The sequence below is a fragment of the Rosa chinensis genome, chromosome 5, assembly GCF_002994745.2.
Source record: "Rosa chinensis cultivar Old Blush chromosome 5, RchiOBHm-V2, whole genome shotgun sequence".
Classification (NCBI taxonomy): domain Eukaryota; kingdom Viridiplantae; phylum Streptophyta; class Magnoliopsida; order Rosales; family Rosaceae; genus Rosa; species Rosa chinensis.
Genome location: NC_037092.1, coordinates 89,759,421 through 89,786,038, shown reverse-complemented (window position 1 = coordinate 89,786,038; position 26,618 = coordinate 89,759,421). Strand labels below are relative to the sequence as shown.

Sequence of the window (26,618 nt, the reverse complement as noted above, 5' to 3'; positions counted from 1 at the left end):
GAAACTGAAGAACCGGTTTGACACCAACATCCAGATAAACTCTTCGTTCAAGCAAGATCGGCTTGGACACATCATGAGAGAATAAAACCCTAATTGAGCCTTTCTTGAACTCCTTCTTATCATAATCCAAAAAAGCCCCAAGGAGGTTCCCAATTAGTGTGAGATTCTCATGCTCTTCATAAAGAGGTGGTATTCCAGAAACCCTAACCCAAACTCGGAGATGCTTGAATTGGACTTCATGCAATTGTTTGACTCCCATCATACTCTACAAAACACACGGGGGCACGATCATAACACCAAACTCCTCCTCGTAAAACTTTGTTTCGATCTCGAACAGATTCGAAAGAGAATAGGAACATATCCCCAGCCCTCTCCTGGATCTTGAATTCCTTGTCCACCATCCAAGTTCGGTGGAAGTGAGTTTTGAAAGCCTTCGGATCAATCTGCTTTCGGGTCAATGGTTTGCCAAGAAGAAAGGATTGGGATGACCTGCGCGCAGGACCACCACCAATTTTCCCCATATCAGGGGCAATACCGCCCTCAGCGAGAGCAAGGGAGGCAGCAAAGCTCGCTGTGACAGCATCAATGGGAGCCATGGAATTGAGAGAAGTGGTAGAGTAGGGTAGAAAATTTGACGGTGGAGGCAAGGAGATCGTAGACTAGCTAGGGTTTGAGAGAAAAGTCTCGCTAGGTTTTAATAAAAAATTATATTTATTAGTTATATTTGGGGTGAAGAAATTCGAACTTTTGAAATGGTAATCGATTTTAACATGTAAAATCATGAAACTAAAACAGATACAAAAATTAGTTAGTACTAAACTTTTCTCTGACTGGAAGGACATTAATAATTTAGCTTGAAGATCTCGTCTGGGAGTTGCCTATAAAATAAAAGGGCTAGATTTTGACATAAAATTGATTCTTAAATAAAACTAAAAATTCAAAATACTTTTGAAAACGTCAACAAAATAATCAATTTGTTATCAATATAAATTATATATATAACATTTCCTAAGCTTCTATTTTTAGGCGTTGACGGAACCCTTTCTTTATTAGTAAGATAGGTTGTCTTGGTTCCGTAACTTATTTCATTTTGTACGAGGAAGGAGCAGAACATGCAGATCCAATAGTTGGGGAGACAGAGTCAGAAGGGATGTGGGGAAAAAATGAGAGGAAGGCCGCATTGCAAGGGGCAAGACAGAAGGGCCAAGGTCCGAGATCAACCATTGCGGGGGAATTTGAATGGTTGAGAAATTGTCAATGGCATGTATATAATAGGTAAGATACTGGAGCTATTTGGAACAACAGATCTGAGCGCATTAAAGCCATATATATACACACCCATTCTTCTTCTAGTTTAGGCATTAAGGTGTGGATACATAAAGTGAAACCGCCAGGAGAGAGATGTCCGGAATGATGCTTCTGCTGCTGCTATGTCTCTCACTGGGGACAATTTCAGTCGTGCACTGTGGAGACCCTACCATAAACTTCGAATGGAATGTCACCCATGGAACCCTCTCTCCACTGGGAGTCCCACAGCAAGTCATTCTCATCAATGGCCAATTTCCTGGTCCCAACATTAATTCCACCACAAACAACAACGTAGTCGTGAACGTGTTCAATAACCTGGACGAGCCATTCCTTTTGACATGGTACGTACGCGTTCCTTCTCATGGAGTCCATCATTTCATTTTGTAATTCACTATATATAAGCCAGGTAACTAATATTAATGAATTGGTTGCATATATGCAGGAGTGGTATCCAGCAGAGGAAGAATTCATGGCAAGACGGAACACCTGGAACTATGTGCCCCATACCCGCGGGTAAGAACTTCACCTATCAGTTCCAGGTGAAGGATCAGATTGGCAGCTTTATATACTATCCAACAACTGCTATGCACAGGGCAGGCGGTGCATTCGGCGGTCTCCGCGTGAATAGTCGTCTAATGATCCCAGTTCCTTATGATACTCCGGAGGATGACTACACTGTCCTCATCGGGGACTGGTACACCAAAAGCCACAACGCTGTCAAGAAACTACTTGACAGCGGTCGCAGTATGGCCAGGCCTGACGGTGTCCTCATCAACGGTAAAGATGCAAAGGGCGACGGTAAAGACGAGCCCCTCTTCACCATGAAAGCCGGCAAGACCTACAAGTATAGGATTTGCAATGTAGGTCTTAAGAACACCCTTAACTTTAGGATCCAAGAACACTGGATGACGTTAGTGGAGATGGAGGGCTCCCACACCGTCCAAAATACGTACCAGTCACTTGATGTGCATCTCGGGCAATGCATGGCGGTGCTAGTCACAGCTGACAAAGACCCCAAAGACTATTACATGGTAGCATCCACAAGATTCACCAAAAGCGTGCTCACCGGTAAGGGAATCATACGTTATGAAAATGGTAAGGGCCCTGCCGACCCCGAGCTCCCTGAGGCCCCAGAAGGATGGGCATGGTCTCTTAACCAGTTCCGCTCCTTCCGTTGGAATCTCACTTCTAGTGCTGCTAGACCTAATCCTCAGGGCTCCTACCACTACGGAAAGATTAACATCAGCCGCACCATCAGACTCGCCAACGCCGCATCCAAGGTGGATGGCAAGCTACGCTACTCTATAAACGGAGTCTCCCATGTGGACCCTGAAACCCCACTCAAGCTTGCTGAATACTATGGAGTGGGTGACAAGGTGTTCAAGACTGACACCATCAAGGATGAACCCCCAGAGGACGAGACCAAGGTAGAGGTCCATCCCAATGTTGTGAATCAAACCCACAGAGACTTTGTGGAGATTATCTTTGAGAACCACGAGAAGAGCCTCCAGACATGGCACGTGTCGGGATACGCCATCTTTGCCGTCGCGTAAGTAGCAACTAATTTCAAACTATATATGAATACAAATTTGAATTATTTGTTAGAAGTACTGATTTGGATCGATGATCATGATCTATACGTGCATGCAGCATCGAGCCAGGAAGATGGGACCCAGAAAAAAGGAAAAACTACAACCTTCTTGACGCTGTGAGCAGGCACACAATCCAAGTGTACCCCAAATCATGGGCTGCCATCATGACCTCATTTGACAACCCCGGAATGTGGAATATTAGGTCAGAACATCCGGAAAGGCGCTACCTAGGGCAACAACTCTATATCGCCGTTCCTAATCCTAGCCATTCTACAAGGGACGAGTACAATATGCCAGACACCGCCCTGGTCTGCGGCATCGTTAAGGACATGCCCAAGCCGCCCCCACCTTACCGGAACTAATTAATGGAGATATTTTATCACCGTGCCATGCTGCTTCACACTGAGCTCGATCGATAGAGAGCCAGAGGCGTGTGAGTGACTTAGTCGTGATCATCGCAGTATGTGTATTTATTGTTGCAGGCAATTTTAATTAAGAAGCAAGGAGAGTTAGAAGAATGGTAAAGAATAAGAAGGGTTGGAACGACATAAAGGATTGTCTAATCCTCTAGACGTTTTTCTTTTTCATTTCCTTTTCCTTTTTCCTTTTTGTACTTCATATTTTGACTATATGTTACGTACTCTCTTTTATCCCTCTCTCTCAACTTCTAAGTAACTTAATTTCGTAAATCGTCATAAGATAACTTAAAATGGGTGAGATCAAGTTCTTCTTCAATTCTTTGTCGCGTTCAAATCTATTCTGATGATGAGATGATTTAAACATTGCTTAGAAAACTTCTTAAGAAATACCACATAATTAAGTACAGTATGAAACAATTGAGTGCATTAAGAGTTGCTAGCTAAAATACAACACAAGTACAGGGACTTATTAGCTTACTTTACATTTTAGTTTATTTATTTTTAGGAGTTTTATGCAATAATTGCTTTTATAAGAAGCTAGCTAGCTAAGATTATTCTTGAAGTATGGGAGCTAGTCTCTACTTCTTTTCCTAATTGAGTGCTTAATCAGCAAGTAAGGCGATAGCTATTTTTATTTATCTAAACCTAGGCACATGAAACAGTACTACAACTTAATTCTACGAGATTAATATATATTGTCAGAAATAATAATGGTAAGTAGGAATCGTTCCCGTAGAGAATTGAGAGCTAGCTCCATAATGTAATAGCTATTTTCATACAAGTAAAACTAGGCACACAAATAAACACCACAACTAACCCTACAAGATTAATAGATTGTCAAAAGTATACTACAAGAATAAGTGAATCACATGACATGTAATAGACAACACACGACATTTTGATGTCGATTGTCTGAGTTAGTCAGATGACATATTAGTTATATTTGTCGTCTGCTCTCAAACTCAGCCAACACATGCATTGTAATCAATTGGAATTTGGTGAAATTGACAACTTAAGGACAACAATTACTAGGACATATGTTGTTTGAGAAATCAGAAAAAACAAAAAACAAAATTAATTTACATTTATTTTTATCTAGCTAAAACACAAATCCCTATCTAGCTCAATTCCCTCCCTTAGTCGTATCAAAACAAAAAACTTCACTCCTTTATTTGAAAAAAAAATTAGGTCATTCTCCCTCTCTTTCACTCTCACCATCTCACCAGCCTATCGAGAGTGAAATCGATACACTCTCGCTCTCAGTCTCACTCTCCCTTGCTTTTGCTCTCACCTCTCTCTCTCGCTTTCGCTTTCACCTGTCACTCTCACTCTCTCTCCGCCGCCTCAGCTCGAAGTCGCCGAAGCTTAAGACCGCCTCAGCTCCGGTCGAGCTAGAGAATTGATTAGTCTACAGGTACTATATCCCTTTTTAATAGGGCCTTTGTTTGATTTGGGTTTGGAAATTTTCAATTTGGGTTTGTTGGGTATGTTGGAAATTTTCAGCTTGTTCTAGATATAGCTTTGAACGATATTGATTTGTTTAGCTTTTTTGCAGAACATGAATTGGGTGGTGTTCGGGAGATCCAAGGGTAAAGACTCCACTTCTTGTTCAGGGAAATTGTCTCTCTTCTTCTCCTCTGGTCTATCTTCATCTTCTTCTTCGATCTGATTTTGGTTTTGCACTTAGTTGGACTTTTATAGAGAAAATGGAACTAGGTCTTGCTTCACGTTTTGTTTTTGATTGAAGGAAGATGAAATTAGAGAACTTTCTGAGTGGTCTGGTTTATTTTCTTGTAAATTGGATGTTAGTGGAAATATAAGTATTATGAGACTTGAATGCAACTTGTGGACCTCGCATTTGAATTTGTTTAAAGAGTTATATTTTTAAACACATTGAGTATGCAATGGATCCAAGGCTCATTTGGAATCCATCTCCTCAAAACCTTTCAATTGAGTTTTGCCATCTACTAAGATCCAAATGGTTGTGGGCACATTTATTTGTTTGAGCAAGTTTTGTTTTGTCTGGCACATTTATTTGCCGTCTATTGAATGAGTGGGGCTGCTGCAAGATTGTAGTTAATGCTTATAGTTAAGTTTTGTCAAGATTGGTAGTGCGTAATAGATCGAGAATTTCTATCACTTGGCTACACTTTTAGCTTGTGAGCAGTTCTTTTAAGTGTTTTGGTGTTGTCAACTAGGTGGTCATGACTTGTGAAAACGTAGGAGTGTACTTAGAGAAATGTTTAGGAGTCATTGAATGCGCGCGATTTTAGACTATGTTGTGTATGATTAGTCTCTTCTTTGGGATAACAGTAAACATAAAAAAGGAAAGGTCAACTAAGGTCAAGTGGGATGCAATTAAGTCAAGTGTCCATCTGTGCATGACTTCATATAAGTGGAACCAAGCTTTATTTTACTAAAACTGTGTTCAGCTACCTTGTTTTCTAATATGCGAGTCCATTTCAATTTTTGTTGTTTTAACTAGGATCAAAAGCGTTTTTCAACTCATATTTATAATTATGTATTGCCAGCTCCATTTAGTTTAGGATGAAGCTAGTTAGTTATGTTTCATTATTCAAATTGTGTATGTGCATTGACTTAGGGAGGGGAGGTTAGAAACTTAGAATTGGATCTGGGCTGTGTTGGGTATTAACCTGCGTAAGAAGAATAACTGAGCTTTTGTTAGAAGACCTCTAGTTTAATTTACTTTTGACATGTAAATGAAAATACAAGAACAGAACGTCTTTTCTGAAAAACGGGGATTGATAGGCACGTTGCAATCCTTACTGATCAAAAACCAAAAATAACACAGAACACATGATTTTTGGTTACGCAGTGAAAACCTCAAACATGAGATTAAAAACATTGCGGGTCTCTTACTCTTGAGAACCCAAAATAAGACCAATTAACTTATGATGAAGGATATGTTATTTACAAACTCAAATAGTACTTGCTCGGCTACAATCACTAGACATAACTAATGAGAAGTTTGTCTTCAATCTTGAACTCCTTCTTCACTTGAATGATCTTCGACTATTGCTCTTCTTGCTTCACAGCCACTCTACTGATCTCAAGAGAATCAATGCACATGAGCAAATGACCTAGAACCTATAATGCACGAATACGTGAAATTACCTTCGTATCCCGTACCGATCCAGGATACGGGTACGAAACGCGTCAGATACGCGTATCCTATTTTGGATACGGTTTGGATACGTCTGTATCCTATGCGGATACGTAAGAATGTAAATAAATAGGATACGTGGGGTAATACTGACTTTTTACCCTGAAAAAATAGAAAACAAAAAAAAACAAAAGACCCCAGATCGAGAGAGACAAGACCTAATCTCAGCCGCTTCGGATCTTGGAGAGAGAGGAGAGACCAAATCTGCTTACAACTTCTCCTCTTCTTCGATTCGCTTGGACCTAGGAGCTTCAATTTCTTGCCGCTTCGGGTACGTTTGTTTTGCTCTTCTTCTCATATTTGAACGTTCTTCAATCAGTTGAATGCTCCAATTTGGATCAGCTCAGAGCTTCTTCTCATATTTGTTATTCGATGTGGGTTCAGATAGAGGCAGCAGAAGCAGTGATTGAATGTTCACGTTTGTTTCATATCTAGGATGAGTTTCAGTCGATGCTAGTAGTGGAGCTGTGACTAGTATTGTTTTGACTAGTCATTCGGTGCTAACAGCATATGTGTCAATTGACTCAATTATGATTGTGATAGTATTGTTTTGACTTTTGACTAGTAGTGGAGTTGTGCTAGTATTTTTTTCTTTCTAATTATATATATATACACACACACACACACAGAGCCGTTCTAAAGAGGATGTCCGCACTTTCGCTAAAGTGCGGACGGTAACGCGGCAGCTCGGCTCGACGGAGCAGCGGGGGTTGCCAGAAGGACGCCAGGGGTCGAGCGGAGAGGTCTGCAATCGGGGGAGTCGCCGGCGACGTCGTTGCAGCGCTGCCCAGAAAACCTGCAGTTGCAGGTCGGGTTGCTGCCCAGAACTTGCAACCCCGACCTCCTCCGACCTCGAACATTGCCCAGAACCGTCCGAGATGCCTCCGGCCTCCCTCCTGCAAGCAGCGCGCCGCCGTCGCCGCCTGGATCGCCTCCGCTGCATCGCCGTCAGCACTTTAGCGAAGTGAGGACGTCCGCTTTGGAACGGGCCTATATATATATATATATATATATATATATATATATATATATATATATATATATATATATATAAGATTTGCCTATCCTTCACGTACCCGTATCCTATTACATTTAAGATTTGCCATATCCACGTATCAGATCGTATCGTATCCGAGTACTCGTACCCGTATCAGTGCTTCTTAGCCTAGAGAACTTAAACATGGAACAAGTGTTTTTTGACTCTTATTAAAACTCAGTCTTAAGCAAGCAAGACTTTCAAAATAATTCTTGCACCTCTAACCCTATGACTGTATGTTTTCAACCTATATATGAGGGAGCAACGCAATATTCAATCAACCAAGATTATACCCTAATTAGACTCCTATTAGGAAAAGATCTTTTGATTAAAGATAACCAATTAAAGACACCAATCCTAAATCACTTAGGATTTCAATAACACGATTTGGCAAACAGAAAAATATCTTTAATATATAAAAAATATTAAACCAGAAAGATACTTTCCTAGACCAAACACTCTTTTACACACCGGACTAACTCAAATGCATGAGATGCATTTACCTGAGATTCTCTGAGATCAGCGTGTAGGATACTTCAAGGTTTTGTATGGGAATGCCAACACCCCATAAATAGTTCTTGTACCTACAATAAACTTACTTTCTGATTTTAATTTTGTTAATATCTTTAAACATCCACCTGTGTGTTTTTATAATATCATATAATGACCTGTTTTATTATTGTTGGTGCTTACAAAATTTCAAGAAGGGCTTCTAAAATGCAGCATAACATTGATCAGTCAATCAATATGCTCTACTCCTGACCTTGTGTGTGAAACATTTTTTGAGTTCTTAAAGAGTGTTACCCCTACAGGGCTATTCTTATGTGCAGAATTGAACTTTGCGGGTGTCGCTAAATCGAAAGAAGTGGATTTTTGTCATTGTTGATGCTTGATTGTGTTCTATATGCAGGTATGAAGATGGAAAAACAATTTTGAGAAAAGTATCTTTAGCCGCTGACTTCATTTGGTTTGAGGATCCTCTAAATATTCTTGGATCGAAAGAAGTGGATTTTTGTCACTGTTGATGCTTGATTGTGTTCTATATGCAGGTATGAAGATGGAAAAACAATTTTGAGAAAAGTATCTTCCGCCGCTGCTTCATTTGGTTTGAGGATCCTCTAAATATTCTTGGATCTGTTACTTCCATAACATTTGATGATGTGACATCTTTGCCCATCAAGGATCATTTCTTTTTCTTTCCTTTGTATGTTATTTTCTTATTTAGATTTTCCTTTAATCAGAATACTTTTAAGTCTTCCACTTACATTAATGTTTATGGTTCTGAACGACGAGATCTTCACATCATCAAATAAACATGAAGGACCAATTTGATGAAATTGGAGAGTTTAGGGAGTTTTTAGGTGAAACTGAAATGTCAGGGACTAAAACGTCGACTATGAGTTTTTAGGTAAACAGTATTTTGTACTAAATTCTACTATGGGATTCCCTTTTTTGGCCATTTTAAGGGATCCCTTGTGGTACCAAACTTTTGATCGCATTTCGGCATCTCAACTATTCATTTTTTTTGTCCTAATGTATAGATCAAATCTACAAATTTTCAGCCAAATTGATGATCATTAAGGTATCTAACTAGTTTATATCAATGGACGAACCGAATCTGTCCAACCTGAACCTTTCATGTTTATAATTTTAAATCACCGTTTTGCATGCCTTAATGATTATCAATTTAGTTGAAAATTTGCAGAGATGATCTACTCATATAGACCTAAACACTGAACGGTGAAAATGTGGATATGTGAACGAAAAGTTGGTTTAATAAACTATCCCTTAAAATGGCCAAAAAAAGGGATCTCTCACCAAAAGGGCATGTACACACACACACACACATAGATGTCCGTATTGTCGCTAAAGTGCAGGCGTCGACGCTGCAGCAGCGTTCAGGCTATATACACACACACACACGTCCGCACTGTCGTTAAAGTGCAGACGTCGACGCTGCAGCAGCGTTCAGGCGGTGACGGCGGCATGAATCATGCCTGAAGGAGGTTAGAGGCATCTCAGACTGTTTCTGGGCAGCGATCGAGGTTGAAGGTTATGGGCAACGACCTCACCTCCAACTTCAAGGTTCTAGGCAGCGCTGCAAACTGGTCGCCGGTGACTCCACCTGACTACAGACTGGTCCAGAATGCTCCTAGCCTCTGTTCGGCAAGTGGTGCTGCGCCGTCAATGCTTGATCGAGCATAAATCCCGGACATCCGCACTTTAGCGACAGTACGGACGTCCTCTTTAGAACACCTCCGTGTGTGTGTGTGTGTGTATATATATGCACACATTTTTTTTTCCCAATGAGGAAATGAGATCGACCTAGAGATGGCAAACAGGTCTCTTGGCCTGACCATGACACGTTTAATGGCCGCCTGACATGGCGTTCTTGCGGGTTGGGCTGGGGTATATTGGCCCATGAGTCAGGCTAGCCCAAGCTCGTTATAGGCCTAGCACAATCCGAGCATGACATATTATGGGGATGGCCCATTAAAACAATAAAATTCATATAACTTTTAACATTATGAAAGATTTACAATGATAAGATTTGAACATAAAACCTCTTTAATCAAAATCATAATTTCACCATGCTATTCCACTAAAAATTTCAGTTACAAATAACAAAAATATAAACCAATATGTTTAATTTGGGGACTGCCGGACCACGGCCAAACATGATATACGCTCGAGCCTTAGGCCAAGTTAGGCCTAATGTTTGAGTAAATGACTAAATGGGCCGGTAGGAGCTTGAGCACAAGACGAAGCACAAATGGGCTTGTTTAGATGGACCAGACCGACTTGTTTGCCACCTCTACCTCAACCCAATAAGCTAATGATTTGAACCATCTATATATATGTTTCCCCTTCAAGAATCATTCATACAAAAAGATCATTCAAATTGGAGAATTTTTAACCAATTGAATACCATAATTATCACTTTTTTATACGCCAGACAATGTTTGTCAATGCAATAATGTATTCTCAAGATTACCCTTTCAATATTATAATTGTAAATAAATCAAATTGAAAATTATTCGGTTATTTAATTGAAACCGGGCAAATGAATAATTTTAGTAATATTCTCATGATGAACCGCTCATATAATTGATAGTACAAACTACAAAGTCAATCTTGAGATGCGACAGAAGGCGGCTACTTGAGGTAGACCTTGGAATATTAGATTTCATATATACTTAAATGATTGTACATATACTATTTTTGCGCAATTAAATCTTGAGAATTTTAAATACACCTACCAAATTTCTTAATACACATCCTATTTTCACCCATTATTTTGGGTAAAAAATATTCCAACAATAACCTTACAAAACTTTGGGGAAAAAAACTAACCAAGTACATCTCGATGATGGAGGGAGGGTGTTGAAAATAATGACGGAGCCGGTGAGAGAAAGGCAGAGAAACACTCCTACAAACCAAGGACTCAGGGAGACGCGAAACATATCGACAAGGAATGGCGACAACGCGACGAAAACTAGAGAGGTTGACCTGGGTTTGTTGGAGAGAGAGGAGGAGGATTAAGAAGGAACTGATGTGTACTGGTGTTTTCCGTTGAATACCAGTACCAAAAAGAGCGGCATGAATTATAAGTTAGGGTTCTTTTTTCGAACATTGATAGTTTGGGGTTTAATTGGTTGTGATTGTTGTTTTGGAATTTGGGGTTAACTACTTAATTAAAATATTGATGCAATTTGATATCATTTTGATGTCTGGTGTGATTCCGTAAAGTTTAATAATAATAGTAACAAGTGGTGAAATTTGGATAATAGTTTCTGGTTCTTGAAGGTTGTTGTATATTATAAATTGATGTTAATTGGTTGTTGCAACTTGCAAGAAAGAAGATATCTGCGTCTAAGAATGTGAGTTCAGAAATAAATTGCATACTCGAGAATTGACATTCTTTTGAGAATTAAAAATGACTGAGAACTGACCTTTGTGGGTGTAATATTTGCATTTAAGAATTGTGGGTTCTCTTTTGGTGGTGTGGAGAGTGGTTTCTGAAGGTGGAGGGCGTCATGGGACAATGCATATTGAACAACGGCAATACTGGAAGTTTATGTGAAAAAATGAAAAGAAAATAATTAGGGATGTGTATTAAGTAGAAAGAGGTGTGTATATATAACTACTCTTAAATCTTAGAATGTTGTTTTGCAACAGAAGTGCTGTTTTTCTCATCGAAAAAAAAATTCAAAAATGTTGTCTTTGCACTCATTTTTTGGCCGAGGTTCGATTGTCTTTAGATGGTTGTCTTTTAATCTGAATCCTATTTTAACTTTTTCAATTTTTTTAATACAGAGATTTTCTTCTTGTTTTTTAAGTTTTAATTTAGGGTTTAGGGGGTATGGGTTTCAGAGACTTATATGCTCACAATTTGGCTTTACTAGCGAAACAGGGTTGGCGTTTGTTACGCTTCCCAAACTCCCTGCTAGCTAGGATCTATAAAGTTCGTTACTTTCCTTCTGGTGATTTTTGGTCAGCTAGGGTTTCCGGTTCTGTTTCTGCTTGTTGGCGAGGCATAATGGAAGCTAAAGCTGTGTTGATGAGGGGTGTCCGTTGGCAGGTGGGTGATGGTAACTCTATCCGGATTTGGTCCGACCCTTGGATACCTCGTCCTTCTTTTTTTCGCCCACTCCTTCGTCCGAATATTCTTGTGACTCGGGTCAGTGAATTAATTTCGGATTCTTGTTGGAATGCTACTCTTATTGAGAATATTTTTGATCCTGTTGATGTAAATTTGATACTAGCTATTCCCTTGAGTTCGAGGTTAGTCCCAGATAGGCTTATTTGGCATTTTGATGCTAAAGGGCTTTTTACTACTAAAACTGCTTATGTTCAAGCTTTTAATTTGCTGCACTCTCCTGCTTCTGCCTCTAGCACTGATTCTGGCACCTTGCTATGGAAACGGTTGTGGGCCACTAAAGTTCCGGGTAAGGTTAAAGTGCATACTTGGAGATTTTGTTCTTCTGTTCTACCTACTATTTCCCAGCTTCGTCAACGGCATGTTTATATTGAGGGTGGTTGCGCTTTATGTAACAATGCGGATGAGTCTGTTGAGCATGTTAGTCGAGATTGCCCCTTTGTTAAAAGTATTCTTTGCCGGTGCCCTGGGCTGGGAGGCATTTTTGCTAACCATTCGGAGGCTTCGTGCTTGGATTGGTTGCAGGTATGTTCAGAGTCTCTTTCTGAAGATCTTTTTTCTCTTCTATTATGGGGGATTTGGTCTATTTGGAAAGAAAGGAATAAGAGGGTTTGGCAAGATAAATGGTCTTCTCCTGAGCAAGTGAGGCATGGCATTTATTCCCAACAGGTACTTTTCAAATCAGTTGGACTGAGTCAGAGACGGGTTGGGAGCAGGGTGACTAAACCTTGGTCTCCTCCTCCAGTCGGTTGGTTGAAAGCTAATATGGATGGTGCTTTTGATAAGAATTCATGTTCTGGCGGCATCGGGGTGATAGTGCGGGACTCTGATGGGTTGATTGTGGGTGGTTGTTGCTGCAAAGTTGGTAGGGTTTTGTCTCCGGCTTTGGTGGAAGCTCTAGCTGCTAGAAGGGCATGTCAACTTGCTGTGAGTAATAGCCTTGCTCCTATTATCTTTGAGTCTGATTATCAAAAATTGGTGAGGGATATTATGTCTGAGGAGGAGGATGCTTCAGGATATGGAGGTATTGTGGAGGATGTCATCTTTCTTCATGCTTCTTTACCTGGGTCATATTTTACTCATGTGTATAGAGAGTCTAATTTTGCTGCTCATATGTTGGCTAAATTGGCTCTTAGTTCTAGTTTTGATGTTTCTTGGAGTGGTCATATTCCCTCTAGTCTTAGCAACTATATTGCTACCCATTGTATGAATTAACCTCATCAATAAAAGCTTGACGTCCTTCTCTCAAAAAAAAAAAAGTTTTAATTTTATAAATCATTAAATCTTTTAGTTTACACAAACCATTAATAAAGAAATTTTACAGACTGGTGGTGTCATTCGAAACTTTGATGGGAGTTGGATGAAAAGTTTCCAAGCCAATTTGGGTAATGGGGGAGTTCTTCATGTCAAATCTTGGGGCATGTACTACAGTCTAAAGCATGCTCTTAACTGTGGAATTAGTATGTTGGAAATCGAAACTGATTCTGCTATATTGGTTATGTTTGGCTTCGACATAGTTTGGGCTAGCAAATAGTCTCTTTTGCTGATGCGCAAGCGTGCCAACACTGAGGTGTAGTCGTCGGGGCGTCCCTTGACCTAACTTCTTCTCAAACGCTGTGGACGAGGAGAGCACCAACCTCGTCACAAGGTTCTTTTCTATGCCTTATGGATAAGGACTTTGGTTGTGATCTCTTGAGTCACTGAATCGATACTCAACGTTGTAGGCTGAGCAGAGCAATCACCGAGAAATAGGAGAAAGCACGAGTTTTGCTCAAGCGTGACTTTAGCTTCGCTAGGTTGCTAGGGCATGACCTGGCTTCGCTGGTTTCAACTAGGTTGAAGGTAAGTTGCTACGGAGAGACTTTGGATAATCTGTGCGATTAGTTGATTGAGAGGTTGTGTCCTGTTGTCCCGTGAAACCTGGTATTTATACCTAGGGTTTCGGTAGTTCCTTACCATAGAAGGATTCCTTGATCAAAATTCCTGATTACACGCATTTTCCTGCGCGTAATTACACTCTAAATACTAGAATTAAGCTAATTTTTAAGTCAATTATTATGTAATTAATCTATTTTTATTTATTTTATAGGAAATAAGTGAAGTTACAAAAACGAGAAGAAATTACGCAAAAATGAGAGCAAATTCGTGATTTTCGACAAAAGGAGGAAATTATGGATGCCATAATTAACCAATTCAGCATGGTTTAATAATCAATTAAGTATTGGTTAATTAGCTACTTAATTAAACATGCCTGCACGTTTGGTACCATTAATTGGTCTGATCAATTATGAGCTGACATGTGGCATCCAGCATTCAAATTATGCAAAGACCAATCACATGGGATGCACAGATCAGAATTCAGAAGCATTTTTTCTTCCTTTGTCTTGACTTTGAAAACGCACCGTATCATCCCAGACTCCTTATCCTTTTCTCTTCTATCACAAACAGTGGCCACCGCAATTAATATAAGTACCCTCTTCATCTCATTCTTTTAGGGGAGACGCCCTACAGAGCACTGCACCACCAAAAACAGGGCAGCCGTTTGGGCTGCTCTCACTCTTCTCTCCTCCTCCTCTATTTTCTATATTTTTCTTTAGTTTTATTTTAGGAATTTGAAGGATTACTCACCCAAAAGTTTCGAGGATTAATCAAAGGCTTCAATATCTACAAGATTCAAGACTTGGGTAATTGTAGAAGTTGTAATTCAAGGCTAGTCAGATTATCTTTTTAGCTATTTATGACTATTCTTGTTTTTTCCTACCCTTATCTTCTTTAATCTATTTGAATTTTGTAATTTTGATGTCTATGATTATGGGTTGTGAGTAATTTCCTTATTGGGGTTAGGGTTGTGTGCCCTAACCCAAATCTTATGTAAAAGATGCTTATTTTAATGTAATGATGCAATTTTCATATAATAGATGCTTATATCTATTTTTGTTGGATTAAAATGCATGTATAGGAGCCTAGTCAAGTCTAGGGTGTGTATTTTGAGCATGTCTAGGACGGAGTTAGAGGCTTGACCCCCTCTAATTCCTAAGCTAGAAACCCTCAATTTTGTATTCAAGGGGTTATAAGCATGATGATCATTGACATCTATTGCGTGATTGTGCCGGCAGGTCGTTTAGTAGTCTAATTCCTCGATCTCTATGTCTCTTAATGTGACTTAGTGACCTTGAATCGGCTCTAATTCATGTCAAGTAAATTCCTATTGTACCTACATGTGCCAGAACGAGCATAATTAGCTATAATGAGCCACGCTCATGGTACCGCCAGAGGTACCGACTCCCACCAAGGGGGTAACCTGCAAGGGCACGGCCAGGCAGGCTACCGCTGACGCGCCGCCACGCGCCGCGTCAAGATGGCATCAGAAGCTCCAGACACTGGGAATCGAAGCACATCAGTCCCACATCGGAAACAAGAAGAAGATCAACCTCTGCCTTACCTATAAAAGGTTCTCTCCTCTCTCCTCATTAATTACGCAATTACTACTCATTTATTGTTATGCTGCCCATATACAGTGACTGATTTAGGCATCGGAGAAGTAAAGACCGCCCAACGCGGTCTCCCTTTGACGCCCTGTCTCTCGTGTTGCAGTAAACGGAAGTCATCTAATCCTCGGAGTAGTGGTCCGCCCACCGGACCCGCGTCAAACAAAGAGTCGGCTACCACCGGACTTAGGCATTAACATTGGCGCCGTCTGTGGGAAGCCTTGAACAAAAGGTCATCCCGCCACAATCACCATGACTAACGGTAGCGGGGGGAATGCTGAAGAGCAGGCAGATAAGTCTGCCATTCCCCAACCCACCAACCCAGCGGTAGGCATCAACCGTGCATTATTCACCACCCCGGTCAACCCCTGCGGTGAGACAAACCCAAGTAGCAGCCGCCCGCCAGGCCAAGACCTTGCCTCTCTATACGAGCTGGCACTGGCGGATCTTCACAAAGCAAACAGAGAGCGTGAACAAGAGCGCAAGGAAAAGGTCGAGGCCCAAAAGCAAGTAGCCACGCTTGTGTCCCGCTTTGATGAGCTAAAGAGAACGCTGGAGGCAACCGCCAATCCGGCACGAAGTGAGCAGTCACGAAGCACCAGGCACAGCCGACCTGGTACAGGAGCATTGATACCAGCACCAGTCGTGCATATGCAGGTCCCGCTGCACCCACCAGAGCTAGCGGGAATGGGACCACCCCCTACACCCCAGCTAATGTTGGAACAAGAGGCTGAGTCATCACTGCACACCCACCGCTCGAAACCTCGGGCAAGAACAGAGGGAAACCCACCCGCTCCCAGGCGAGGATCAGTTCAACGGAGTGCCAGGTTAGACCCCGCCGGCGATGCGACCGCTCAAATACTGGAAAGGATGCAGCAGTTGGAACAGAGGTTAATCCGGGCGGAATCAGGCACCCCGGCACCAACTTCGAATCCACTTCTCGCGTCCAGGCTAAGACCATTTACCGCTGCAATTTTGCTGGCCGTCAGACCGGCTTATGCAAAGACTCCAAAAATGTCACATTACAGCGGTAAGACTAATCCCTTCGTCCATATGGTCACCTTCAAGAAAGTCACCAACAACAAGGGATTCGCTGACGCCACCCTGTGCCACTTGTTCAGCGAAACGCTGGACAATGAGGCAATGAATTGGTTCTTCGAATGCCCGCCGGGATCCATTGACTCATTCCAGGCATTATCGCACGCTTTCCTTTCTCGGTTCATCCTACTGTCCGCCGGGCACCACAATACAAGCCAACTGTTCAACGTCAAGTAGGGTACGGAGGAAACACTGAAGGCATTCGTCACAAGGTGGCGAGCGGCAGCATCTCAGTGTCGTGATCTTGATAAAACAATGGCTTCGGCGGCTTTTAAGCAGGGACTCCTCAAAGGGCCATTCCTCTATCACCTCAACTACAATCATCCAAATGCGGTATATGACCACCTCATGAGTGAGGCGGTCATTCATGCCCAAGCAGAATTCATCACATATGGAGAGACCCCACCGCCACCAGCAGCATTGGCAAAGTCGGTACAACCCTCCTCCAGTCAGCAGGGGACTGCTAACAAAACCTCCAACACTCCGCCAACTGACAAAAAGAGGGAGTGGCAGCAGGGCCAGTACCAGAACAAGCGACAGAAAGACCAACACTACAAGGGGAACTGCCCATCCCATGGGGACAACCGCAACAAACATACGGAGTCTTCCCAGCGATATGCAGTATTTACAGTCCTCACGGCCTCGTATGAAGAATATACAATCAGTGCAAGGATCAGATCCCACCGCCGCCCCCGGGAAAATACCCAAAAACGGGAAAGCCAAGAAACACCGGCAGGTGGTGCAAATACCACGGGGACAGCGGTCACAATACCAACAGCTGCAACGCCCTCAAAACAGCCATTGAGACCTTGTACCGTGATGGCAAGCTTGAGCAGTTCAAGGTGCACCAACTGCCACCTGTGATCGCCGACATTGAGCCCATGGGCCGCATCAACACCATCGACGGAGGTGCTCCAATCACCAACATGTCTCACAGAGCTAGAAAGCGTTATGCGCGAGCTAATCACCCAAAGGAAGTCTGCAACATCCGCTACGAAAGATCCGCCAAGCTCCCAAAGGCTGGTTGGGAGCCTATTACCTTCTCAGAGGAGGAGGAACGCGGAGTACATCTGCCCCATGACGATCCTTTCTTGATCGACGCCATTCTCGGCAAAATGTCAGTGGGAAGAATCCTAGTTGATAGCGGGTCTGTTGTCAATGTTATATTCAGTGGTTGTTACAACGACCTGAAGCGGAACAGAAAATTACTCCAAGATCATGAACCACTGCTCAGCTTCTCCGATGATGTCACGCAACCTCTGGGTTCTGACTATATGCGGCTAGTTATCGGTACTAGCCCATGTATGGCTGAAATACATACGGACTTCATAATTGTCGATTGTTTCAGCTCATATAATGCCATCATTGGTCGGCCAGCTCTCAACAAACTTAAGTGCATCATCGCCGGGTACATGCTGCTCATGAAGTTCCCCACACCCAACGGCACAGGCTGTGTCAAGGGAAGTCAACAGTTAGCACGCGAGTGTTATTCTACTACTATAACACAATCGACCCGCCGCCATGAGATCCTAGCGGTAGGCAGTCAAGCACCTCCACCAAACATTTTTGAGGACCCCAGGGAAGACGAAAAGAAGTACGTAAGGAAGGAGCCGGTCAACCCAGAAACATCATTGAGGGTTGTCAGCATCTCGGACGAGCACCCTGAGCAGACAGTCCGCATAGGCGCTCAATTAGACCCAGAGCTGGCGGCGGAGCTCACTCAGTTCCTACGTAACAACGCTACGGTCTTTGCCTGGTCATATGCAGACATGCCAGGTATCTCCCCTGAAATCATCTCACACAAGTTGAGCATCAAACCATCCTTCTACCCTATTAAACAGAAACGCAGAGCCTTCGACGAAGAGAAGTACCATGCTATAGGAAAGGAGGTTGCCAAGCTGTCGGGCATTGGGTTCATCCGCCAGGTCATCTATCCCCAGTGGATTTCCAACCTGGTTATGGTCAAAAAGGCTAGCGGCAGGTGCAGGATGTGCGTGGACTTCAAAAATCTTAACAAGGCGTGCCCGAAAGACAGCTTCCCACTACCCCGCATCGATCAACTCGTCGATGCAACCGCTGGACACGAGCTCCTCAACATGATGGATGCTTTCTCCGGCTATAACCAGATCAGGATGTATCCCGACGACCAGGAGTGCACCACTTTCACCACCAACAAAGGCCTGTATTGTTACAATGTGATGCCTTTCGGTTTGAAGAACGCAGGGGCAACTTATCAGTGACTGATGAACGCCATGTTCGCGGAACATCTGGGCAAGATAATCGAGGTCTATGTAGACGACATGTTGGTCAAGAGTATGAAAGCCAGCGGACATGTGGCAAACCTAAAAATCATAATAACCATCCTCCTGACCTATGGTATGCGCCTCAACCCAGAAAAATATTTAGGAGGCCAACCCTGACAAGGTGCAAGCCATCCTCAACTTGAAGGACCCAGAATGGAAGGTGTACGTCCAATGCCTCCAGGGCAAGCTAACCGCCCTGTCTCGATTCATCTCCAGACTGACCGACAGGTTCGCCCCATTTTTCAAAGTCCTTAAAACAACCCACAAGAAGGTCATCGATTGGAACCCAGAGTGCCAGGCGGCATTCCAAGGCCTGAAGGAATATCTGGCGGCAGTTCCACTCCTCTCCATTCCTGTGCAAGGAGAAACATTATACATTTACCTAGCGGTATCTCAGTCAGCGGTGAGCTGGCCATCGTCCGGCGGGAAGGCCAGGACGAGCTCCCAGTATTCTATGCCGGTAGGGGCATGAACGGAGCAGAAACACGGTATCCTCCCTTGGAGCAGCTTCTCTCGCACTCATTGTTGCCGCCAGACACCTCCGCCAGTACTTCCAAGCCTATACAATCCATGTGTTAACCAATCAACCGCTGAGACAAGTAATGCAGAACCTTGAACATTCGGGGCGCCTCAGCAAGTGAGCCATTGAGCTCAGCGAGTTTGACATAGATTACAAACCACGAACCGCCATGAAAGGCCAGGCTGTGGCAGACTTCATTGCTGAGCTCACCGAGCGTCAGCCCAAATCCAAGATCGATGTACCGCCCGGAACTGAAATAGTGACAGCCGAGGAGACGGCTCCCCAAATATCAGACTGGAACCTACACGTGGACGGTTCCGCTTGCGCCAAGGCCAGCGGCGTCGGAATCATCTTAACAGGACCAGGGGGCTTAGCGTCGAATACGCGTTGAAATTTAACTTCAAAGCTTCTAACAACATGGCGGAATATGAGGCACTCATTGCCGGCCTACTCCTCGCCATCGATTCAGGGGCTGACAGTGTCAACATCTTCAACGACTCTCAAATGGTCGTTAACCTGGTCAACGACAGCTTTCAGGCCAAGGACCAGCAGTTAGCGGCATACTTAGGGTACGCCAAGACGCTGCTCAAAAAATTCAAGTTCCACACCATCACACAAATCCCCAGGGAAAAGAACGCCAAGGCTGATTCACTGGCAAGACTGGCAACCGCCCAGACACACCAGAGTCCGACGGACACAAGGGTAAAGTCTCTGGACAGGCCAAGTATCACCAAAACCCTGGCAGAGATCTTTAACATTAAGGCCAATCCTAGCTGGATGGACGAAATTATTCAATACAAACGCAACGGGACATTGCCAGAGGACAAGATCAAGGCGCGACAGCTCCAGCAGAGGGCAACCCGTTACAACATGCAGAGCGGCAAACTTTACCGCCAAGGATTCACTCACCCCAACCTCCGCTGTCTAACCCCAGAGGAGGGAAAGGTCGTGCTGGCAACAATACATGGCGGAGAATGCGGAAATCATTCAGGCGCCAGATCCTTGGCTAATCGCACAATGCGACAAGGCTACTTTTGGCCTACGCTTGGTGATGACCCCCGGCGAATATCAAAATCTTGTCACAAATGCCAACAATATGCTGATCTTCCACATGCCCCGGCGGAACCTCTGTCGGTTATCGTCGGTCCCTGGATTCACTCAACATGGGGCCTGGACTTGATGGGAAAATTCCAAACCGCCAAAGGTCAGTTCAAATACATCATTGTCGCCATCGACTACAACAGCAAATGGATAGAGGCTGAGCCCCTGACGGCAATAACTACTGCCAAGGTAATTCACTTCCTCTGGAAGAACATCTACTGCCGCTACGGTGTCCCGCATGCAATCATCACAGACAACGGCACACAGTTTAACAACAAGGAACTCATCTCTTTCACCGCCAACCTGGGCACCAAGATGCATTTTGCATCAGTCGCTCACCCCCAAACCAACTGCCAGGTCGAAGCGGCAAACAAGATAATCAAGAAGCTGTTACAGAAGAAGCTCGATAAGGCCAAGGGTTTGTGGGCGGAGAAGCTCCCGAAAGTTCTATGGGACATCAGAACAACCCCAACTTCTGCCACAAGTGAAACCCCCTTTTGTATGATGTTCGGAACTAAGGTTGTCCTGCCTATCGAGGAAACCCAACCAACCGCTAGGGTCGAAGGCTACTACCCCGAGACCAACAGCGACGGCGTTAACCTCGACAGGGATCTCCTAGAGGAAAAGCAAGACGCAGCCCATTTGCGCAATCTCCGGAACAAGCGATGGGTATCGCATTTCTACAACGCCAGGGTCAAAGCCCGCAACCTCCAACTAGGGGACTGGGTAATGAAAGAAGTCATACCACCGCCAACAAAACTCCGCCCAACTTGGGAAGGACCATACAAAATTGTAGAGGTCGTTAGCCCAGGCACCTTCTACTTAATGGACAAGGATGGCGTCACAACGACCCACCCTTGGAATACCGAACACCTTCGGTATTACTACAAATAGTCATGCCGCTACCCAAGAGCATCTTGACTTAGCTAAATTTTTGTTCAATATTTAGCTAAGGGAAGCTACCCAACGGGTACGACCCCGCTTTTGTAAACGCTGTTCAGACAGCTATCAATAAAACGAGGAATTATTCAAACCATTGTTACCAAGTCTAGCACTGGGGGCAACTGGCAACGCCAGTCGGAGGACTACGTCCTCTACATTGTGCACTTGGACCAATTTTAATTCCTTTAATGTTCCATTCATGGCCAAAAACAAAATTGTCAAGACCTCCAGCGGTACACACATCATCACAAACAAAAAAAAAAAAAAAACAGTACAAAGTATAGGAGCTTAGGTTCCGAAATTTCATTTATATCCCAAGTCAGTTACATCAAAAATTTATGCCTCAGCGGCTACAAAAGCTTTCCTACTCCTATTTTCAGGGGTTGGCGGGGTTGGCGAGGTCGACTCCGCTACCTTCAGCATCTCCACTGGAGGCCCGCGGCGGATGTGATCGGCTCGTCTGGTCGGACCCTCGGGCTGTGGGACTAGGGGTCTCTATCGTGCCATCCGCCCGGGTGTGGGCCGCCAAGAACCCAGCACGGGACACCTCGGACTGGGTAGGCGTCCGTTGAGAGTCGCCCTCCGGGAGTCCGCCACTCTCCCCGCTACCCGAGCAGGCTCCAACTTGACCAGGGGTGGCAGCAGGGGCGGTACTTGTTGTCGGCGGAGCTTCCTTCGATGGCTGCACGACCGGCATCGACGTTTTCGCCCAGTCGATGGCGCCCTTCTGCTGCAGCATCTCCACATTAGCTAGGGCACCGGCCTTCGCTACTTCGATCAGTGCCTTCTTGTACTCCGCCGACTGCTTGTATGACTCAACAGCGGCTGCCGCAGCACGGCTCCCCTCAACCTCCAGGCGAGCGACTTCACCCTCTAGCCGCTTAACCTCGGCCTGTCTGGCGGCAGACTCCCGCTGAAGGATCTCAACCTTCTTATCCTTAGCGGCCACCCGATCCCGCAGCATGGACATGTCTTGCTCCAACTTGGAGAACTGTTCGTTCCTCTCCAAGTGCCGCTCAATGGCAACGGACAGCTTGCCACTTCGTCAAGCATCGCTCGACATCAGCCAACCTTTCCTAGGCCTTCCCCAAGTCCCTCTGTAAGCCCGCCACCTCATCCCTCAGCTCCCGCTCAACTAAGGGCTGTTTTGACGCCGCCTGGATCATCTCATGGAGCCCAACGGCGACGTGCCCAAAGGCTGTACTGAAGGGCGATTCGTTAACGGCGGTCAACCGTACAATCCCCTCCAGGCCGCCGAACCCCAACCGCTCACAGAGGTGATACAAGAACTCCCGTTCACCGTCATTCAGGAACTCGGCGTAAGCGGCAAATGAGTCCAGGCCGCTCGTACCCGCGGCGTTCGCCACGTCAGCGGGAGCCTCGGGCTGAGCCTGCCTTGACTTCTTCGGCTGCTCGCAGGCCCCGGTTACCTCCTCTTCCTCCTCTTCCCCGCCCGAGTCGGGTTGACGGCGTTTTCGCTGAAGGGCCCACGTGCTTCCAGCAACGGCAGGCCTCGAACCCCCCGTCGGCGACTCCAACCCCGCTATGGTAACACCCTCCGGTGGGCGCACTGCTTTCTTCGGCACCCCGCGCCGTATCGCTGGCGCTCTCTCTTTCCGCGGCGCCGCCTCGCTCACCACACCTGTCCCTGCCTGAACAGTAGGCAACCCGTCACCACCAAGGTGAGAGTGGTGCGGCATTAACAGCACCACGGGAACCTCGGACTGGCTCAAAGCCAGCGTCTCCGGGTTCACCACCGTCTTCTGAGCCGCCAGCCCAGACGCGTACATGGATTCCAGGAAGTTGTTAATTTCAGAGCGGTTCATGGCTTTCGCGAAGGCGTCACGGCTCGCTTTGTTCCCCGGTGGAGTTTCTAAAAAAAAAGATGAGGCAACAAACCAATCAGCATGACAATCTCACCAAGGGTGTGATATAGCGGAGGGTACTTACCAACGGCACGAGTCAGTTGCTGATCCACCAGCAACTCCCAGCCTGTAAGGAGACGGAAGTCCAACAAGTTGTGATTCCGCCAGCAACCTCTGATGCGTGCCACGCGGCACTCTTCCTCACGAGTCAGGTTGTACCGCAACCCCGCTGCACAAAAAGGTCATTATCAGTACAGAGTACAAGGCTGTGTAAAAAAAAAAAAAAGGGAAACCCCGCCAGTCATGTTCAGCGGAAGCGGCAAACGACCTCGAATAGGCTGAAACTCTGACTTAATTCTAAACGTCGACTCCCCCTCGTTCGACCCCGCTTGGTACTCCCACCCCGTCATGGCAACGCAGAAGGTACCCCGCCAGTAGGACATGGAATCCCTCAAATTCTCGATCAACTTAGGCACTCCCTGGCGGCGACTCAGGTTTACCTGCCCTCTGCAACATCGGCGTTTCACGTACACCAGTTCGTAGAAGTGCAGCACCTCCGCCACAGTCGGTCCCTCGCAACCGGACAACCGCCACAGCGAGTTCAGCGCCAGCATCAACAGCCACATGTTGGGGCAGATTTGCCCAAAAGCAACGCCAAACTCGCACACCAAGATCTGAAGGTTTGGCACCAGCGGGAAGGTCACTCCCTCACAGAATATGGCCTCGTGCACGACGGCGTGGCCCACTGGCAGGATCGAGGCCTTCTCCTCCACCGTCGGCGGAAGCAGCTTCACTACGCCGGGCAACCGGAACACCCGCTTCAGCCGATTGACGGAAATAGCAGTCATCCTACCTCCCGCCTCGTCAACGGGGGTGCCGTCCTCGAACACCCACGCCGACTCGGTATCCTCCCCCGCTACACCTCCCCCCCCCCCCAGCGGAACCGCTGGCGGCACTATTGCTTTCTAGGCGCTCTTCGTGCATAGTGTGGGCAGCGGCAGCCTCCCCCGCCCTAGAACTCTCCGGACGCGATGCACGACCCATAACTACATCCCACGGAATGGTCTGTAGCGGCTCGACCTCTAGCGGTTCTGGCAGTGAGGTTCCTGCACGGGCAGACGGACGCAACGAGTCAATAAAATTTCTATCCGCCTCGCTGAACGACACTTCAGATCCGGAATCCTCACTGCTCGAAATCTCTATGACGTCGGCCATCCCAAAACCCTAAAACCCAAATCAGTTAGCTCACACAAGATCTAACCTATCCCTATATCAGTCAGTGCCCAAGAACATCAACAACACTCAACCCAGAAAATACCAAAACAAGAACAAACGCACTCAAACCCAGATTCGACCATCTAGAAAATCCCTAAAAACCCCAATTCTGTCAAACACAGCAACCCATCCCCAAACCCACTCTCACACCCTCACAGCACGTCAACGAAGAACATATCACAGGAACACACAAAACCCAAAAATTCGCCAGGACAGACATCCAATGAAACAGGGATATAAGTCAGAACACCAACCTCAACAATGGAGTCTCTGATAGCAGTGTGGGCACTTGTCTTCGGGGCCGGAGGTCGTCGGTTCTTCCACGTACGAAAACTCGGCAATATCGCCTCAACCTTCTTCTCCGATCTCAGACGCAGAGAGCTTGAAGACGACGAAGCACAGTTCAAAGTTTAGAGCAGTGTCAAATATGCCAACTTCCCCCCCTTTTATGTTAACGTCAAACAGTCTTACGCCGTCCATTGAAAAACGACATCAAATGTCAGCCGTACACGTGTCCCACAACTACAGTTACTCTCCGGATTAACCGAGGCGTCGCCTCGGTTACAAAATACATCATTACTCAACATTAATGGTGAGGAGACGGCTAGGCGGAGGAGACACGCCTCCGCACTCTAACCCTTTAGGGGTTCACCACGTGTCAACCACCATCAGATGAAGCGTCTAGTAGAAGCCACCACTTTTGGGAAGAAGACGCCAATCGTCGGAGGAATCCGCTGAGCGAAACCCCGCTAGCGGAACTTCTCACTTGTCATCTTCCAAGTGGCGAAGTCCGCTGAGCGAAACCCCGCTAGCGGAACTTGGAACTTCTCACTTGTCATCTTCCAAGTGGCGAAGTCCGTTGAGCGAAACCCCGCTAGCGGAACTTCTCACTTGTCATCTTCCAAGTGTCGAAGTCCGCTGAGCGAAACCCCGCTAGCCGAACTTCTCACTTGTCATCTTCCAAGTGGTGAAGTCCGCTGAGCGAAACCCCGCTAGCGGAACTTCTCACTTGTCATCTTCCAAGTGTCGAAGTCCGCTGAGCGAAACCTCGCTAGCGGAACGTCTCACTTGTCATCTTCCAAGTGTCGAGATCACCGCTGAGCGAAACCCCGCCAGTGGAACCTCTCACTTGACACTTGGCGAAGTCTCCTATGAGCGAATCCCCGCTAGGAAAACTTCCACTCGTCAACTTGCAAGGGGCAGCCTCAGCTACACGTGGCACGGCCGGTAGAACCCCCTCCATCCTGCAAACCCTGTGCGTTGCTAAGCGCAACTTCGCTCAATAACTACCACCAAACACGTCTACGCGACGCTGTTTCCTGCTACATCCAGCGAGGGGTATCCGCCACCGGCGAATCCCGAGGCTACGCCTCACTCTGACAACGACCGCCACGCGGCATTACGGTCAGATCGTCCCTACGGGACACGGGGACTTGTCAACAGTCTACGACGACCCTGATCAGGTACGTTGACCCCGGTCACCCGGGTACTAAGATTGGGCTCGCTACCCAACACCCTCTGCTCCGCGCAGCTTCCCCTCAACAAACAATTTGCCAACCATCCGGAGGTCCGTCTTGGCTAGGGAGTGGGGGACTCCCTGGCAGGCCTGGCAGGGGCCCACCCGAAAGGGTATAAAGCGTTCGCTCAGTAAATCCATGGTTGACAACGCACTGACGCTAATTATGCTGTTGCAAGTCTAGCGGAAGTAACGCTTCACACCGCCGATCAACTCCCCAACCAAGATTGCCCTCCTTGACTGGGGACTTGGGGGACTTGTACCTACATGTGCCAGAATGAGCATAATTAGGTATAATGAGCCACGCTCAT

At 45.6% G+C, this 26,618-nt stretch overlaps 1 protein-coding gene across 1 annotated transcript; it reads left to right on the top strand.

Annotated features, from left to right (window-relative positions):
- The first annotated feature begins 1,288 nt into the window (after positions 1-1,288).
- Positions 1,289-3,558, top strand: LOC112168216 (L-ascorbate oxidase homolog). The gene is made up of 3 exons (XM_024305341.2): positions 1,289-1,649; positions 1,751-2,857; positions 2,959-3,558. The coding sequence occupies exons 1-3, from the start codon at positions 1,402-1,404 to the stop codon at positions 3,260-3,262; spliced, it is 1,659 nt and encodes a 552-aa protein (XP_024161109.1). The 5' UTR covers positions 1,289-1,401; the 3' UTR covers positions 3,263-3,558.
- Positions 3,559-26,618: the final 23,060 nt, after the last annotated feature.

Excerpts from the sequence above, each read along its gene's own strand:
- LOC112168216 (XM_024305341.2), top strand. The coding sequence starts at position 1,402 with ATGTCCGGAATGATGCTTCTGCTGCTGCTATGTCTCTCACTGGGGACA. Across the intron at positions 1,650-1,750 it reads GAGCCATTCCTTTTGACATG|GAGTGGTATCCAGCAGAGGA; the intron begins GTACGTACGCGT and ends GCATATATGCAG. Across the intron at positions 2,858-2,958 it reads TACGCCATCTTTGCCGTCGC|CATCGAGCCAGGAAGATGGG; the intron begins GTAAGTAGCAAC and ends ACGTGCATGCAG.